General features: G+C 42.6%; 1 protein-coding gene across 4 annotated transcripts in view; it reads left to right on the top strand.

Moving 5' to 3' along the window:
* Positions 1 to 11,107, top strand: part of fermt2 (FERM domain containing kindlin 2) — a 62,471-nt gene extending 51,364 nt beyond the window's left edge. For 2 of the 4 annotated variants that reach the window (XM_033642514.2, XM_033642517.2), the window contains 7 exons: positions 295 to 419; positions 549 to 655; positions 740 to 958; positions 4,452 to 4,472; positions 6,568 to 6,692; positions 6,825 to 6,966; positions 7,599 to 11,107. In XM_033642514.2, coding sequence (XP_033498405.1) covers positions 295 to 419; positions 549 to 655; positions 740 to 958; positions 4,452 to 4,472; positions 6,568 to 6,692; positions 6,825 to 6,966; positions 7,599 to 7,772 — 913 coding nt within the window. In that variant the 3' untranslated portion in view covers positions 7,773 to 11,107. The remainder of the gene's footprint in view (positions 1 to 294; positions 420 to 548; positions 656 to 739; positions 959 to 4,451; positions 4,473 to 6,567; positions 6,693 to 6,824; positions 6,967 to 7,598) is intronic. The other 2 variants (XM_033642516.2, XM_033642518.2) reach the window with 1 other exon arrangement.
* The last annotated feature ends 6,900 nt before the right edge of the window (positions 11,108 to 18,007 follow it).

Below are 18,007 nucleotides of genomic sequence, written 5' to 3'. Positions count from 1 at the left end.
TTTGGCTTTAAGCCAGGGTGGCCCCTGCAGTGGTTGTCTCATAAAATGTATAAACCATGGGGGGGGTGCTATCAGGAGGCATTTCCTCTTTAATGGTTTTCCATTAATGTTCGTGTCCAATGCTGGATCCTCTCCCATTCACCTTGCTGACTCTGCACTTGAGAAGCTTTCCTTCTTTTTCTCCTCTCTCCTTAGTACTCTCTTATGATGTCCCCTCCCCCGCTCTTCCTCTTGACCACTAATAAAGAAAATGGCTGTTTTCTCCATCTGACATGTCTGTTATATATTTTCCAGACCCAAGAAACTGACACTGAAGGGCTATAAGCAGTACTGGTGCACATTCAAGGATATCACAATTTCCTGTTACAAGAGTAAAGAGGAGGCACATGGGACTCCTGCCCACCAAATGAATCTTAGAGGTGTGAACACACACAAAGAAGATGTCATTTCACAACCGTGCAAGAATGTAATGCCTCATTTTTCTGTCTAAACAATGGGTGTGAACTTTGACCTCATCTTCCGCTCTGCACTTTGGCTTCCATGTGCAGGTTGTGAGGTAACACCAGATGTTAACATCTCGGGTCAGAAATTCAACATCAAGTTGCTAATCCCTGTGGCTGATGGCATGAATGAGATCTGGCTTCGGTGTGACACGGTAAGACTGATGTCAGTGTACCATTTATGTTCATTTCTTGTCCTTTTAAATATTTAATAACCAGTGTTTGACTTGCTTCTCCAGGAGAAACAGTACGCCCACTGGATGGCCGCATGTCGCCTGGCCTCCAAAGGGAAGACCATGGCTGACAGCTCTTACAACCTGGAGGTCCAGAACATTCTGTCCTTCCTCAAGATGCAACACATGAACCCCGATCCTCAGTTCATCGAGCCCATCACCACCGATATCAACCCAGAGTGCCTGGTGTCCCCGCGCTATCTGAAGAAGTACAAGAACAAGCAGGTAAGCCATGTGTTTCCGTCAACAAAGGACCTCTGAATGCTCCGTAGGTTGTACACGTGGAGGGTAAAGTGTATAGTTACAAAGAGACAGACATTCAGAAGGCAACTATCTGCTGTAATGTGTATTCTTGTGAGGTTGTTTACTTGTTTGATGAGTCGATTGTGGAGTTAGTCGGAGCAGCGTCTGATGCTTCCCAGATGGGCGCCTCCTGGCATCAGGCTTGTCTTGCATTGGAATGTAGCCTCCCTCTACTCCCCCTCTTTTACTCTCTTCCTCCCTCCTCCTCTTCCCTCTGTTCCTTCTCCCCACCCCTGTCTGTCCGAGGGGAAACCAGGACAGTAGATGTCCAAACCACTCAACTTGCTTACATTTTGAGTTGCTCATGTCAGACTGTAATAGATACTTTGTCTGCTCTCAGTTTGTGTGCTTATACACAAAAGTGCAGAGATCTCAGCCACTGGGTTTGTAGATGCTCAGTTAGCCTGGTAATAAAGCGCGGCCACTTTTGAGTGACAGTACGGCACCACCAGCGAACATCTTAATAACTATGTGTAGAATTTAAGCACTAAGTTTCAGTAAACTTTCTTGTAAGCGTTGAGAGAATACCACAATGTGCCCAGCAGATTTGCATGTAAGCAACAGGCTGGTGTGTGTACACTGAAACAGCTGAGTACACGGCTGCCATAGCTGTGTGAGCTGGGGGTGGGTGAGGGAGGTCGGGGGAGTTGACTTCCCATAGCTCACACACTCAGTCTGGATTTGTTTAAGTTGTAGTATAAAAGCGGAATGTTGCCAGGGGGTTGGGGGGATTTTTGGAGGGTGTTGGTACCATAAGTGATGACTCAGAAGTGGTGTGGGCCTGAAATATACTGAATGTCTGAAGAAAGAGAGGTAGACGGGAAGATAGATGCGGGTCCTGTAAATGTGTGTCAGCATTGCTGGATGAGTCTGTAAGCTGCAGGCACTTTAAACATTCCCTTTGTGGGCCAAAATACAAACCAGACTTCATTGTCCTTTTGGCCCAAATGTGTTTTTGGCAGACACAGATTGTATCCAGAACATCTGAACAGCAAAAAAAAAACTGCATAAAATGCCTTTTGTTTTTTTGTGTTCTTCAAATTGGATTGGTGATTTAAAATGTGATTCCAATCAGACTTCTACTGACGCGTCTCAGTCCAGATGCTCTCGCCTCTCAAATAAGTGTCTTTTGCGTGACTCGTAATGCGACACACAAAGACATCACATCTAGAGTGACTGAAGTGCTGAGCAGAATCCATGCTGCTACTAGCAGAGCACTGTTGGAGGAAATCATGGAGAACAACAGTCTGTGGACAGATGCCAAAACAATTCGACTGCTGGCACTTTGTGACAAAGGAATTCCGCACCATGACTTGACAGCGCGATTGTTTGGTGGGTGAAATGACAGACCGCCATTTCTCATGCTTCCGTGTTGGAAAGCGCTGTTACCAGTGTAGCCACATAGTTACTGACTCTAATGTCAATATCACAGCAACCCATGCAACCCATGATGTCTGGAGGACACACCAGTTTGGTGTCTTCACATACAAATAACGATGCGGACAGTTTGTATTAGCGATCTGATTTGAGAAACTGATTTAGCAGCAGTCTGAATGTATCCTTTAATACTCCAGCAACACAACAAATGTGAGTATGATGTGGTCTTATTGAGGTCATGGTGGACCCTTTAAGATGGGACTGCTGTCAAGTCCATAACTTCAGTTGCACAAACAGTGCTGCTAAAAATGAGAATAAATCTAAAATTACAGAAGTACCAAATGAAGATTCAGTTCCCTCTTTCTCCACGTCTTAACTTTATCACTTTTTTAGCAGTAGGGAAATCCATTAAATATAGTTGGGGTCAGTTACATGAATTTAATTCACATTCTCGTACAGTAAAGCCTGTTTGATAAATCCGAGGAGTGACCAATCCATGTTTAAGTTAAGAAAGGCTCACAAAGCCAGGTCACATAATGCACATTGACCCATTTACACCAGCCAACCTGTGGGTTTAACCTACGTCATGGTGCCAGTATGTTAGTCCTGGCTTGGTTAACTTCGGTTCCACTAGCATTTGCATCTCTATAACCTGCTTTTGCCATAGAGGGTTTCTTGTATTAGTTTTCCTGAGAAGCTGAAACATGACATTGAGGTTTCCTAAATATATTCTTCACTAAAAGACTGAGCTGGACAGTGATATTTTAGCATTTTAATCAAGATCGAACTATCATTTTTCTAGCATTCAAAAACTCCCATGCTCCCATGACCCATGTACATGCTATTAAAACCTCACGGGAACTACAGTTAACATGATAATTGTTGTTTTATCTTAGTTGAAATCATGAGCTGCTCAGTTTTCGCTGACCCTTGCACTTTAGGACATGGGCAGACAGTTTCTGTTTTTTTAGAATATGGACAAAAAAGTCAGTATCGTGTTTGTTTTTTTAGAAAGACATGGGGACAAAAAAACCTCTGTGGCGTAACACACTGCCTAGAATAGAGGCTAACTTGAACAGGGGGCAGGACTCAGCCTTTTTAGGGGTATTAGCTCTGCAGGGTGTGTGTCCAACTGGGGCCATACTTCTTCCTGGTCTGGCTCCAGTCTCACTCATTATCCCAGTCTGACAGGGGGTATCCCTAGCAGGCACACAACATGAAAGAGTAGTGGCATATGTACAGTATGTGAATGCACACATGTGTACTCATTTGAGTGGACGTTGGGGCATCAGGAAATGAGCCGTGCCTGAGTATGCTGCGCGGGAAAACTGTCTGGGAAAAGCCCGTTCAACCTCGGTCATCTGCGACCCCCTCCCCACCTTACTAAAACTGGACTTCCTGTTGCGAGACGAGTCCGAGGAGACTTCCGTGCAGCAGCTCCCAGCGGATACACACACAGGAATTTTTAGATTACTCTGACCAGTGTGGTCTCTGGCCGAATTGATACATTTACACAAAAGAAAACAAGCATTAAAGGCACAATAATAAACTCCTGGAGTGTGAAGACATGGCACTCCTACAGCTTGGTGCCTCTTGGTGCTTTAGGCACGTACCGCCACCCTGTGGATGAAAGGGGAAGTTGTGTGATAATTTTAATGGCTCATTGTGAAAGTATGTTAACAATAAACAGCCATTATCTAGACCTAAAATGTACAGTTCCCGTGCCTACTTCCGTAATGTGAAACCACACAAATGTTGTGTAACCTCTTTCTTTCCCCTTCAAACAAGAGTCTGACTGCCGCTGTACTCTGTCCCCCTCTTGTGGCTGAATACTGCATGACCTCCAGACTCCAGAGCCCCACTTTGTTTCTGTTATTACAGTTGTGGCCTCCTACTTTATCGTTTTGGATCTTTCCTCCCTCGACATTGATCTTACTTGCTTGTTCTCTTTGTCCTATCTTTCTTTCTTTCCTCTCTTCTTGTATGCATCTCCTTCATTCCTCTGTGCCCCTCTCCCATCCCCACCTCCCATCTTCAGCCAGGCTATATCAGGGACTTGGTAAGTTGAGTTATGTGTCCACTGGGTGCCTTTACAAGCCTTAGATACATGTTTATGCATGTTTGTCTAAACTCTGAACACTTTTTGTGTCTGGGTTGCTTCACCTAACTAGGGATGCACCAATACCAATAACAGTATCAGGTCTTTGTCCGATACTGTGCTATTGTACTAATAGTACTCATAAAACGACTCTGTTACAGCAGCACCCAATACCACTTTACAACAGTGTGACCTTAACCTGTTGTCATGATGACAAAAGTAGAGCAGTCTGCAAACTATGCTCTGCTAAATTATCAAGAAAGAGTGAGAAAATAGCTCATCAGCAATTTGATATAACATCCAAAGAACCAACACGATTCAGAGGTCGAGGAGTTTGCTAATGCTAGCAGGAAACAGCAACCAACTTTGCCGCAAACGCTGGAGAAGCAAGCAAAAATGTCCAGAGACACGCAACGGACGCAAAAAATAACCGAAGCCCAGTAAATTGCTCTTCTTCTCAGTGTAACATTACTGGACATAACATGATATTTCCAGCCATTATCACTTCACAGAAAATAGTGACTAGTTACCTGGATGTAACTCCAGTTCTATGAGTATGTGGATAGCACTTTCCAAGTAACGAGCCGTTTTAGTTTACCTAATCCATTAAGTAACTGTGCAGAACATGAGGTGTGCTAGTTTTCAACATGTGTAGTCTTTTTAAGCCCCTTCTTTATTTCCACCAATCCTGGCCCCCTTCTCAGACTCGTGACACACACTATAAGTAAAGATGAACACTCATATCGTCGACATCCCCCTGAAGCGCTTCACTATCGGTTTACCCCTCTGAGGAGTGAAAATAAAACATGTTTTCAAAGTTATTGTTAGAACTGTAAGCATTCATATCGGTACTCGGTATCGGCAAGTACCCAAATGTGAGTACTCGGGGAAAAAAAGTGGTATCAGTGCATCCCTACACCTAACCAAAAGTGGTGCAGCGGTATAACATTTCATAGTGGCTGGTAGTTTCAGTAGAATAGTTAGAATCCTCCATGTTTGTTCGTTTGTTTGTTACTTTCACTAGCTCTAATGTTTTCAGGGTGTCGCAAGACAAGCAAATGACGCATAACTGTAGTGAAACAACAGTCGGGCATCTGTATTATGTGTTATACTTTACATTACATCATTAGTGGGGACAAATGGTGGTGCAATTGACATAAAGTCAATGGAACGTGCAGGTGTTTTTGCATGTTTTAGCCCATTTATCAGCACTTCTACATACCTAACATTAATGCTGAATATGTATTGAAGTAAATCACAGGTTTTTAGATTGATGGCAGCTTTAATGTGTTTTTTTAGTAGTATATTTTACTTTTTCGGTCTGGAAAATATGAAAGGGAGAGACTAGAAACTTGCTGAAGATAAGTGATCCATCACAGTAAAGTTCATATATTTTCTATTTATTTTATTATAAAGCAGCTGAACAGGGACTGCTAAGTCAAAGAGTGTTGCTTCTGAACAAATTATCAAACTCATCAATTGATTCCTGACACCCATATTTGCTTTGGTTTCTCCTCCACCTTTGATTTTTTCCAATGAAGCTCATGAATGCTAATCAGTAGCTGGCTGGAACATGTGGGAGGTTGCTGAAGGGAGTTCACTGTGATGGATTACTTACTGACGATGTCTCTGTTTTGCTGCTCTTCTAGTTAAATTAGTTGATTAAAATGTTGGGCTTCAGCTTTATAAAAGATGTAGGTCCAGTAAGGGAATACACACATGCATGCACACTCACACATTCGCACATTAACCTTAGTCTGGTTCCTCAGGGGCCTCGTAGCTTTATATTTGTCTGTCTGTTTTGTAGCTATGTGATGTAGACCTTTACTGTGACAGCTCTCTGCTTATTGGCCGACACTGTGTGTGCTGATGGCTTTCTGGAATTAGCCACAGCTTGTTTACGCACTGGGTTTGTGTGTTGATTTGGGCGCATCAGGTGGTTCTGTGTGTGGTGATGGGATGCATTTATTTACAGTGGAGAGTGGGTTAGTGTTTGTCGAGCCTCAAGTGGTGGGAGCACGCTAAAATGTCACCTGTGTGATTGTGTATTTGTCAGATTTCAGCCCGGATCCTTGAAGCCCACCAGAATGTGGCCCAGATGAGTCTGATTGAGGCCAAGATGCGCTTCATCCAGGCGTGGCAGTCCCTGCCTGAGTTTGGAATCACTCACTTCCTCGCCAAGTAAGCTGATGTGTCTTCACACTCATATCTCCATCGCCCACTCTCTCTGTTTTATGGGCTGACAGTGACTCAGATTTTCATTTGATGTGCGCTCTTTCATTTCACAGTTGATTGTCTTCCTCTGCTTTGCAGGTTCCAGGGTGGAAAGCGGGAGGAGCTGATCGGCATCACTTACAACCGTTTGATCCGGATGGATGCCAACAATGGAGATGCTATTAAGACCTGGCGCTTCAGCAACATGAAACAGTGGAACGTCAACTGGGAGATCAAGATGGTAGGGGAACCACTGAACACGACCATTTTAACTTTAGGTTTTTCGCGGCCTACTCACATTCAGTGTTGGAAGTTAATATTGTCTCTCAAGCTGAAACCATTTGTCAATTTAAGGGGAACGCCACCATTTTTTCACATCATAAGCCCCGCCCCAGTGAGTGACAACAACCCCGCCCCCATTTAGGGGTACAGTTTTCAGTAGAAACGCTAAACAGACCCAGAGTCTAGGTCCCATGTCTGAAGGGTTACTTTTTGTTCCAAAGGTACCATACCAAAAGTGTAAAGTGGAAACGGGGCTAAAGTTCCCTTACAGTTTGGGAGTACTGTTGCATACGTGAAAAAGAAAAGTTTTATAATGCCTTTTCTGGCTCAAGAGGGAGCTGCGAAAAATCTGACAATTTGCCTTGAGTTGGCGTCAGTTGGGGTTGAAGACTACAAGTTTGAAAAAGAAAAATGTCTGTGGTTAAAATGAAGTGAGCTCATCAGACCCCTGTAGCATGCTCCTCATCTCAACTTGAGGCTAGCATACTAGCATAACACACCCAGATCTCCAATTGAAATGTCGGCAACCGAGCTGCATTATGGGTTATTTAGGCTAAAAGACATGACTGATGTGCTTCTCTCTGCGCTCAGGTGACGGTTGAATTTGCAGACGAGCCCAGTCTGTCTTTCATCTGTGCCGAGGTGGACTGTAAGGTGGTCCACGAGTTCATCGGCGGCTACATCTTCCTGTCCACGCGTGCCAAGGACCAGAACGAGTCTCTAGACGAGGAGATGTTCTATAAGCTGACCAGCGGCTGGGTCTGAGTTGCCCCGAACCACCAGGGGCCAACGATTGTAGGTCAGGGGCCAGGAGGGGGAGTGGCTGTGGGTGGGTCTTGGGGGGGTGGAACCACAGTGTATGGGGTTTATTTTATTCTACTTTATCTCAGTCTGTTTAATTGTTTGGAGCTGTGCTGAAGAGTCCAGAGCAGCACTAAAATTGCCATGGCTGACACCGATTTTATTGTTGTAGTTTATTTTGTTGTTGCATTAACGCTGACAAGGTCTTTTGTTACAACACTAATGTTCTGGTGAACACAGTCCAGATGAACTTTTGAACCGTAACTCCTGTGGTTGAGCAGAAGCTACACAAACCTGAAACGGGAAGTTCCTCTGTTCCTCTACGACCGCCTGCCTCCTCTCCTCCTGGACTGATGGCCATCAACTTACGTCCATGACAACCCTTTAAAGCCAATCAAACACCAGATTTAATCCCAAAGATATTTTTTTGTCCACTCTTCACTCGTTCTTTCACCGCCTTTTGTTTCTCTCTTCTAGAACTGGACTGAAGGAGCTGACATCAAACTGTCATTAAAACGTATTGTAATCGTAGTGCCACAGATACGTGCAGTTATATCGAATTATTTATCCTAAAGGACGGACTTTATCAGAGAGTCCAATCCAAAGCACTACATGTCCATCCTATCCACTCTATGAAGGGTTTAATCTCTTTGAAGTCACATGTAAGCACTTCGACACTATACAGTCCTGTTCATGAATAAGCTGATGTTAAATTTGCTTTTGATGTCTGTCGTCTTTGTTTCAGAGCTCGTCCAGAGCGATTGTCTCCTCCGCGTCGAGTCTCTCTAATGAATTGTCATTGTATTAGCTGGCAGGTGTGACATTGTGAGTTTTGTTTTGTATTTAATAGACTGCTCAATAGCGAGCATGTCTGGAAACACACTACAGTTCAGTGCACTGGGATGAGCGTGCTGTGGGTTTGAAAATCTTTTCCAATTGATTTAACTGTCCTTTCTGCAAAAATGTTCATCTTGAAAAGTCATTAGTTCAAGTGTTGAGTGTATCTGATGTTTCTTGAAAACAAGTATTAAAGGTCCCATGTGTATCATTTAGGCGGAGCTATTGGCAGCAGTGGAATATAATATAACAAGTATGTATTCTTTAGTATGTAATCACCTGAAAATAAGAATCATTTGGTTTCGTTATCTTAGAAAGAGCCGTTTATATCTACGTAGGGAGTGGGTCCTCATGTACGGAGATCCGAACTCTGGCTCTAGGTAGGGCCATTTGCGTAGTTAGCATTCCCTCTGCGACAAGAGCGATTTCTAAACGGTTTCTAAAACGTGGGTCACTTTGCTACAGCCTTTTTACAGGTTGAAATCTCTGTGGATAATTCAAATCCTGGTAAAAACCTCCTGAACATCTGGATATTAGGTTATCAGAGAAAAGGTGAACACACATTGAATTACCAGAAGAGAAAGGTGAGCATACATTCCAGTGTGCTAAGCTAGCCGCCTATGTCCAACATGTCAGGCAGCCTAGGAGAAACATTGATTTCTAACATGATACCACTTTATTCAGTGTTTGTACTTGTTTAATCACCAGGTCTGTTTGTTTTGGAGAGGAAGAGAACTCTGTGGATAATTCGTCTCACGGTAAAAACCTCCCGAACGTCTAGATAAGCAATAAGGTGAGCACACATAAGAAGGTGCTGGATAACCAGGCTATCTACGACATGTAGGAGAAACGCTGATTTATGACATGAAACTGCTTTATTCAGTGTTTTTGCTGGTGTGTTTATTTTGGAGAGGAAGAGACCACTGCAGATAATTCAGCTCCTGGTAAAATCCACCTGAACATCTGGATCTCGAGTTATCAGAAGTTTGAATCACCAGCTATGTTTGTTTTGGAGAGGAAGAGACCTCTGCGGATAATTCACCATGCGGTAAAAATGTCCTGAACAGTAAACACCGAAGGAATTCTAACCAAGAGAGGGTCCAGCTGGTTGCAATCTGCAGTTCTCACCACTAGATGCCACTAAACCCCCTAAATCCTGAACACTGTTCCGTTAAAAAACTTTCATCTGTTAAGACCTTGAACGGAGGTAGATCATGTGTTCATGTGTATTTAAAATATCTAATCCCCTTGTTTTTAAAAACTATTTGAAGACCGAACATGAAGCTACATGACTTTTCAAGATGTCCATTATCTTTTCCCAACTCTAGACAGCAAAGGTGTTTTCATCCTCTGACCTGGCATGTAAAAATAACGTGCCAAAGTGCATTACCATTTCACCAAACATGTCTGTTTATGTCTGCTGTTCTGACCACAGCTACACGTTGCTACATCTCAACAGCATGTTTGAAACTGCATCCAAAGATTTGAAACCCCGACGTCTCATTGCTAAGTGCATGTGCACTACTTAACAGGAGGGATCATTGTTCCCTTGTACCACCTTTTGACTTAATCGCCCTTCTGTCTCTCACACCATATAGTATTATTATTATTATTATTATTATTATTATTATCATTTTTATCATTACACACCAGCAAAAGGTCACCAAGTTTGAAGAATGAATATGCAACATTTTTTTTTCTTCTGTCCTCAGTATGAAGGATCAGTAAATGAAGTATTATTTTTTTGTAACTAATGTAAAAACACAAACGTTTTATAGAATTGTACAGTTTTTTTTTTTTCTGCTTTTTGGGGTTTGGAAGTTTTTCCTTTCAGAAACGAGGGGGGAAGCCATGTGTCAACATGTAGTATTCAGAATTGTGCCTGCTTATGTTGTGTCCTTACTGAGTTTTCAGATGAAGATAAATATGAATATATATATGAAGATAACACTAGTCTCAAACTCCAGGTTTGATTAAGATATTTGTCGAGTACATATTATAATTTTTTTTTAAATACAACTACATATGCCTTTTCAATGTGCTCTTTTTTTGCATTTCTGCTTCATTTTATTGATTTTCTGCTTCCTCTTCTGTCAGTTTGTGGCTCTGAGTTGTGTTTTTAGCTCATCCTGTAGACTGACAGTGACTTAATTTTTGCTGCAAATTGGATTTGCTCAGTGCCTTTTTAAATTACTTCACTTACTTGTCTGGTTTTGTCACAGCTGAAGTGTGCCATTTAATAATGTCCGTATGAAGGAGACTCACATTGTTTAGACCCTGGAGTTTGAGACGAATCAGCAAAAGTGAACAGATGTAAGAGAAAACCAAGCCTAGTCTGTTTTTATTCTCTCTGACGTTTTTGTTTGCCTCCAGTGTCAGGAGCAGCAGTGCATGTCCTGCTGCTTCGTTTTCTGACTGTAAAAAATGCATTTATTTTAAAAAATAAAGTAATTTTTATTTAATTACAGTGTCTTCTGTTTTCCATTTACAATCTTGTATTTATATGTAAAATGTAGAATCAAACTGTAACCTTCTTCCTTTGTGGAACCATCTTCCTGTTTCAGTCCGGGAGGCAGACACCGTCTCCATATTTAAGACTAGACTTAAGACTTTCCTTTATGATAAAGCTTATAGTTAGGGCTGGCTCAGGCTTGCCTTGGACCAGCCCCTAGTCATGGCTGATATAGGTCTAGTCTGCCAGGGGACCTCCTATGATACACTGAGCCCCTTCTCTCCTGTCTCTCTCAGATTCTGAAAGGTTCTTCATTTGCTAACATTCACGTCCTATTAATGCTTATCACTAACTTGGTTTTACTGCATGTCACTAACTCTGCTTCTTCTTCTTCGGAGCCTTTGTGCTCGAATGTCTCGCAGGTTCCCTCAAATTGCGGCTACCCCTAGATCGTGGGTCGTGGTTGGGCTGCTGCCGTGGTCGTACCTTGGAAGTAGGATCCCTCGGTTGCTGTTTCTGAGGTTTCTATCATTTCTTTCCAGTGAAAGGGGTTTTTTTTTTTTGGAGAGTTTTTCCTTATCCGCTGTGAGGGCAAAGGACAGAAGGATGTTGTATGCTGTAAAGCCCTCTGATTTGTGATATTGGCCTTTATAGATAAAAAAGAATTGAATTAACCTTGACTGTGAAATCAGCAATATTAATATCCTTTTACTGTAATAGTAGAAAAGGTTCTTCCGTATCTATTATGATGAATTCTGGCAGTTTTTAACTGTAAAAACAACTTTTTTTCACAGTATATGGTACAGGTTGTTCGAAGGATTGCTTGGATTTGGTCTTCTCACAGAATTTTCTGACAGTAAGAACAAGATAGAATATTTCCAGCCTAGTCCTTTAAGGTCCTCAGTTTCCAGCTCATGGTGTATCTAGAAGGATAAGTCAAATGTGACTCGCTGTCTTGGTCATGAAAGCCTCTTTAGTCTGGAGAGCATGATAGAGTTCTTCCTCATGTCTCCCTAGAGTCTATATATCAGTGCTCTTCTGAGCTTGTGAGATGCGTCATCAGATCTACTGACGGAAAAACTCCATACTTGAGTTTACTGCACTGAATCTGATACAAACTCCCTACCTGATGGACTTGGGTTAGTAAACTCAGTACCTTCTATTAAATCACTCCTCAAAACTTACTTCTACAGGGAGTTTCTATCCCTCTTTTATTGCCTATTTTATTTTTTTACATACTGTTTTATATGGTTTTATGTTCTGTGTTTTGTCAGTGCTTTTATTGTTTAATCCTGACAGTGTATACAATTTTTTTGTTCCGTAAAGCACAAGCTTTACCATTATTACTAACTCTTTAAAAATTTAAAACTTGCATACATACTAAATCTACACTGCCTATGTTTCAACACTAGAGGGCAGTGCACAACCACCTGCACTCCCCCATGTCTCCTCCGCAGCCCTCCGCTTGGTGCCCTCCAAACTTCTCCAAAGGTTTCTTTGCCCAAATCTGACATGTTTACCTGGCATCCCAGCAGAAAACCAAGTGCCAGATTGAGGAGGAGATTAGATCAGAGAACGCCCTCAGACAGTCTGTCTATTTGCACGCTTTGGATGCCGCACACGACCGTCTGTCACCTGCCGAGCAGCTGGGATATGGAGGTGTTAGTGGCCGTGGTAACTGCGGAGCTGCTCACACCACCTGATGTCCACAGTAGTGTGGTGTACAATGGCAGCGTGGGTTAAATAAGGGAGGTTTTAGAGAGATGATGATAATTGTGAGCACAGACTGTGAGCACAGACTGTGAGCGCAGGTGACAGTTTAAAGGTTGGACAATTGCTTGATGAGGTCAGGTAAACAACCTGGAAAGGAGGATGCTAATTGTGAACAAAAGAACGCCTAATGACAAATCAAATGCTGCTCATCTTCCTTTTTCATGAAGTGTTAGTAAAGCCATGGCAGTGAATTCGAGGCTCACTTGTATGAGGAATTAGGTTCCAATCAAAAACTACAATAGGTTAACATCTTCTCTAAATGCTGGGATAAAAACCTACAGACTCGTCTGCCTAGATGGCACATTCCTTGAATCTGAAAATGTACATCTGCCCTGCTACTGTGCATATTTCATCTAATAATTTAATTATGTAGTCGACTTTCACAATCAACCCCAAAGAACTGAATCATTAATATCTGACACTGCATTTCAGCAGCCCTTGAGCATGGATCCACCCTCCAGTCACTTGTGACATCAGATGAGGTGTGTAGTGGGAACAGTGAATTTCTGCAAGAACATCCTGTTCTTGTGGCTCCCAATCCGACACTTAAACTGTCACGTTTGACAGCACTAACTTCCAAGAAAACTTTTGAAGCACACAGAGACGCAAGACTCATTTGCGCGGACGTGAAGGCTTACCTTTTTGTAACTATTCTACTGCGGCTTCTGATGTTCCCTTTATAGCCCGTACCCAAGGGGGATCTGGCCCATTGTGTTCACGGCATGTATGGGAAGTAAAGACGTCTCAATGATTGACTCCACCTAGTGTCGTGGAATTCCTCCGAACCCTTGGGGAGGACGGGGTGGATGACGAAGAGACTTGGAGATGACATTTATAGATTGCACTGCTTTCAAACAATTAAAATGCAGGAAGTAAAAACATAAAAGGAGTAACACAATACAGGGAGCAAAGCAGCACCGGTTGCAAACCTGCAGCTTCCTGGTCGAACCAAGTGCATAGTACAGTTTCAAGGAAGTGCTGCTCTGCTTTCCTCATTCCTGAAGTTCACAGCTGGTTAAAGTCATTGTTAGTGTCATGGGGATCTCTCTTTAGGAAAGTGTTCCTGACATTCACCCCTATCACCTGCAGTGGAGACAGCAGATGTTCTGATAGGCTGGTTTTAGGTAAGCCCTGGAATTTCCGCTAAACAATAAAACTCTCTCTTCTCCCCACACCAGTGGGGTGACCTTGTCTAGATCAATTGTTCTTTATTCTCTTTCTCTAACTGCTGGCAACAAGGGTCAAAGGGTCATTGTTAGAGTACATTTCATGGTGGGAGGTTAAAAGACGTGCTGCCAAGGTGATAGAAAGTCAGGAGATCTTGCTAGTTCTGAACCATGCATGGCCATTCATGGTCCCCAGTGGATGAAGACTTTTCATCCAGTGCCACCAGAACATTGCCTTTTTTGTTGTTTTTTTTTGTTTGTTTTTTTATGGACATGTCTTGACAGCTAATCTATGGATTGCCATGATATTTTGTACAGATGTTCATTGTCCCCAGAGGATGAATCTTACTGACTTTGGTGGTCCCCTGACTTTTCATCTAGCCATCAGCAGACCTGAGTTTGCAGTAATTCAGTAACATATATCACATCATGTATTTAATGCATTGGCAACAAATTTTTTGGCACACATTCATGGCCCCCAGATGCTAAATCCTAATGACTCTTTTTCTCTATTGCAAGTTGACATTTTCAGTCCTGTATAGTATCTCATGTAATCAATAGATTGGCACCAAACTTTTTAAAGTCATTCTTCCAAGGGGTGGGTGATTTTTCTTCTTCAACGTCCCCATGGGTCAGGACAGTGTTACCAGCAGTAACCGCTGTATTAGCGCAATGCAGGGCAGCGTCAATAGCCAGTGGGATACACACACAGGGACTCATTTGCACTAACATGTACTAATATGCACGCACCACCAAACCATTTACCACATCAAAGAACTGACAGGCTCGGAATGCAACACAGTGCAGCTGCATTCTCTGATCAGGACACCATCACTCCATTATATGGTACAGTCATACATGGACTGCATGTATACAGCGCTTTATTAGCCATAGCAGTCACTTAAAGCCATTCACAGGCACTCTTTACCCATAAACTCAGACTGGCTGAGATAACCGTACAAGGTGCCACCTGCTCATCAGTTAAATATTCTCACACAGTCACACACCGGCAGCAGTTCAGGGTTTAGTGTCTTGTGCAAGGACACTGCAACATTTTGCATGCAGGGGCCAGGGATCAAACCACCGACCCTCCGAATGGTAGATGACTGCCCTACCTCATGAGCCCCAGCCGCCATGCCCATATCTTTACATAGCAAATAGTTTCATCCATCCATCCATTTTTAACAACTTACCTGAAGCTGGGTCGTGGGGGCAGCAGGCTGAGCAAAGTATTCCAGACATCCTTCTCCCTAGTAATATTTTCCAGCTCCTCCTGGGGGACCCTTAGGCGTTCTCAGGCCAAACAAGATATGTAGTCCCTCCAGCATGTCTTGGGTCTGCCCCATTGCCTCCTACTAATTGGACTTGCCTGGAATACTTCTAACAGGAAGCGCCCAGGAGGCATCCTGATCAGAGACCCAAACCACTTTCGACATGAAGGAGCAGCAGCTCTACTCCGAGCTCCCTCCAGATGTCCGAGCTCCTTACCCTATCTCTAAGGCTGAGCCCAGCCACCCTTATGAGGAAACTCATTTCGGCTGCTTGTATCTGCGACCTCATTGTTTCAGTCACTACCCAGAGCTCATGACCATAGGTGAGGGCTGGGACGTAGATGGACCAGTGAAATCAAAAGCTTTGCCTTCCAGCTACGTCACTGCAGATGGCGTGCCAAAACGCTGATCCATCTCACACTCCATTCTATCCTATAGTAGGTAGTTACAGTATACTTTTAATGTCTTATATTAATGCACTAAATGTAATGTACAGGTCCTTTAAGTTTTGCTCTGCAATTTCTCTTCAATTTGCTTTGGATATAAAATAACAAACTTTAGCTTCATACTTTTTAATCAATGCCATAACTTGGCAAAGCAAATGTTTTTTCAGCATAATTGAGGGCCTTGGATATTTTGCTTTGTAAATCAACAACAAATGGCATAAACTTTAATCACTAAGTAGTCTGATGTGTTTCCAGTGTGTGTGCTGCATTAATTCCTTTATGTGATTATTGCAAGCCAAACCATTTTGGATGTCTGCAGAGCACAGCAACACTATTTTTTCCTCTCTGCTGGAAAAATTAATGTAATACTCAGGATGAAGAAAAATCCTTCTCCTTATAAGGCAAACGGCAAGTAAACAATGTAGGAGTCATTACTTTTTCCAGTCCCTTTCCATTTATTATACATTCAATTTGCCATGCAACATCACTAAATACAGTTTATGGGCTTTATGGGTTTATATGCTTGACCTCTTGGGTTCACATATTAAAGCAAAAAAAAAGTCCACCCTAAAAGAACTCACATATGTTATTCCCATTACCTTGGACAGTTTAGTCTAGATAGGTTTCCATGGAAAAGCCCCAGTCTGGGCTAAACACTGAAAGGTGCCAAGACTCTTATCTTGATGTCATCAATTACACTCTGGAGCTGCTAAACCAAGTTTAAAGGCTCCAGAAAACACATGTTCAGGTCAAGGCTTTTCATTGTTCAAAGGCTAAAACATCAAATCTATAAGCTTGGAAAATTCATTTTTTGCCATTAATTAAGCAGTTTGTCAGATTAGTATTGGTGTGTTCCAGCTGTTAACAGATGTAACAGGCCTTTCAGATACCTTGGGGGGGATTCTATTTTAGGGAAAAAAGTTCGGTCATTGTGCTGAGGTCTTTGTCGCTGACTCGCACGTGAGAAGTCTTCTCATTTATTGCTGCAAAAGACATTATCCATCCTCTCTCCTTGTCTTGATAGAACCATAAAAACCTTGTTATCCATAAACAACATCTGACAGCACTACATCTCAGCTGTTGGATGATTACTGGAAGCCTTAGGTCATCCACCTTGTTAGTCTTGCCTTGAAGTCTGAGACATCATGCGTGCAGTTGCAGAAATTATAAGCATGTCATTAAAGTCTCAGAGCTGATCCGGAGGGTGTCCTCTCAGCTGATGAGGTCATGTCACATGGTGTTTATAGAGATGAGATGAGCCTGTTGTGAGCCAAGGCGCTTGCATCATCACTTTCTGCAGCACGCAAGAATTTTATGGTCATGCATACATACAGTACACAAGTATACACGAATTGTGTGTAACAAATTAGAGCTAAAGCTACAGATGTTGTGTATTCCGGCTCACATAACATTTCAAGTTGAATCTTCTCTCGGGCTATTTGCTGTTGGAGTCCTTTCTAAAGCAATCCACTTCTCCCCCGGGGACCTTTTGGCTTTAAGCACTGTTGCACAAAATTGGTTAATTTGCATGGCTTCGCTCAGTAAGACCTGTTTTGTTTGAGCTACATCTTGTTTTTCAGATGAGTTAATGCAATTTAAAGGCTGTCGTTGTTAGGGAATACATTTGGGACAAACAGACAAGTGTCAGATTGCTTTTTTCCCTCTCTCTCTCTCCTTTCTATGGTAGTGGAAGAACCTGTCTTTGCCTGGGGCATGATGGGAGCTTGCCTGCTGACTTGTCTGACGAGGTAGAAACAGAGGTATCCTGGGAGATATTTTGCCAAAATCATAACGCTGCAAGAATCGATAGGAATCTTGCTTTTGAAAAAACAAAAGGGACAAACTTTTACAAAATAAGTTGAATAGAGAGGTGTAAATGGGACACTAGGGACAGATTCTTCTCTCTTCAGTAAAGGCATTTATTTAGTATGAACAAGGCCACAGTGTAACATATTGAGATCTTTTCAAATCAATCCCCCTGGATCGATAGTATTAAAAGGGGCTGTACACCATCACCTCCTTGGACCTCATTCATGCCATCTCCCTCTATTTTATCCTCCTTTTTATTGCCTGTTTGCCCTCAATTGTTCTCAGATATCAAGGCATAGTAAGATATAAGTCAGTCATTGCCCCCTGTGTCCATGTATCTCCACATTATGTCCCTGGGGCGTTACGGCCATGACAGCGTCTCAGAGTGACACCACTTGTCCTGCCGACAATAAAGACCAAATTGAACTTGCAAAATGAAATTGGA

The sequence above is a fragment of the Epinephelus lanceolatus genome, chromosome 15 (assembly GCF_041903045.1).
Source record: "Epinephelus lanceolatus isolate andai-2023 chromosome 15, ASM4190304v1, whole genome shotgun sequence".
In the NCBI taxonomy this organism is placed as follows: domain Eukaryota; kingdom Metazoa; phylum Chordata; class Actinopteri; order Perciformes; family Serranidae; genus Epinephelus; species Epinephelus lanceolatus.
The sequence above is the reverse complement of the archived record's forward strand: the minus strand, read 5'-3'. Positions and strand labels throughout refer to the sequence as shown.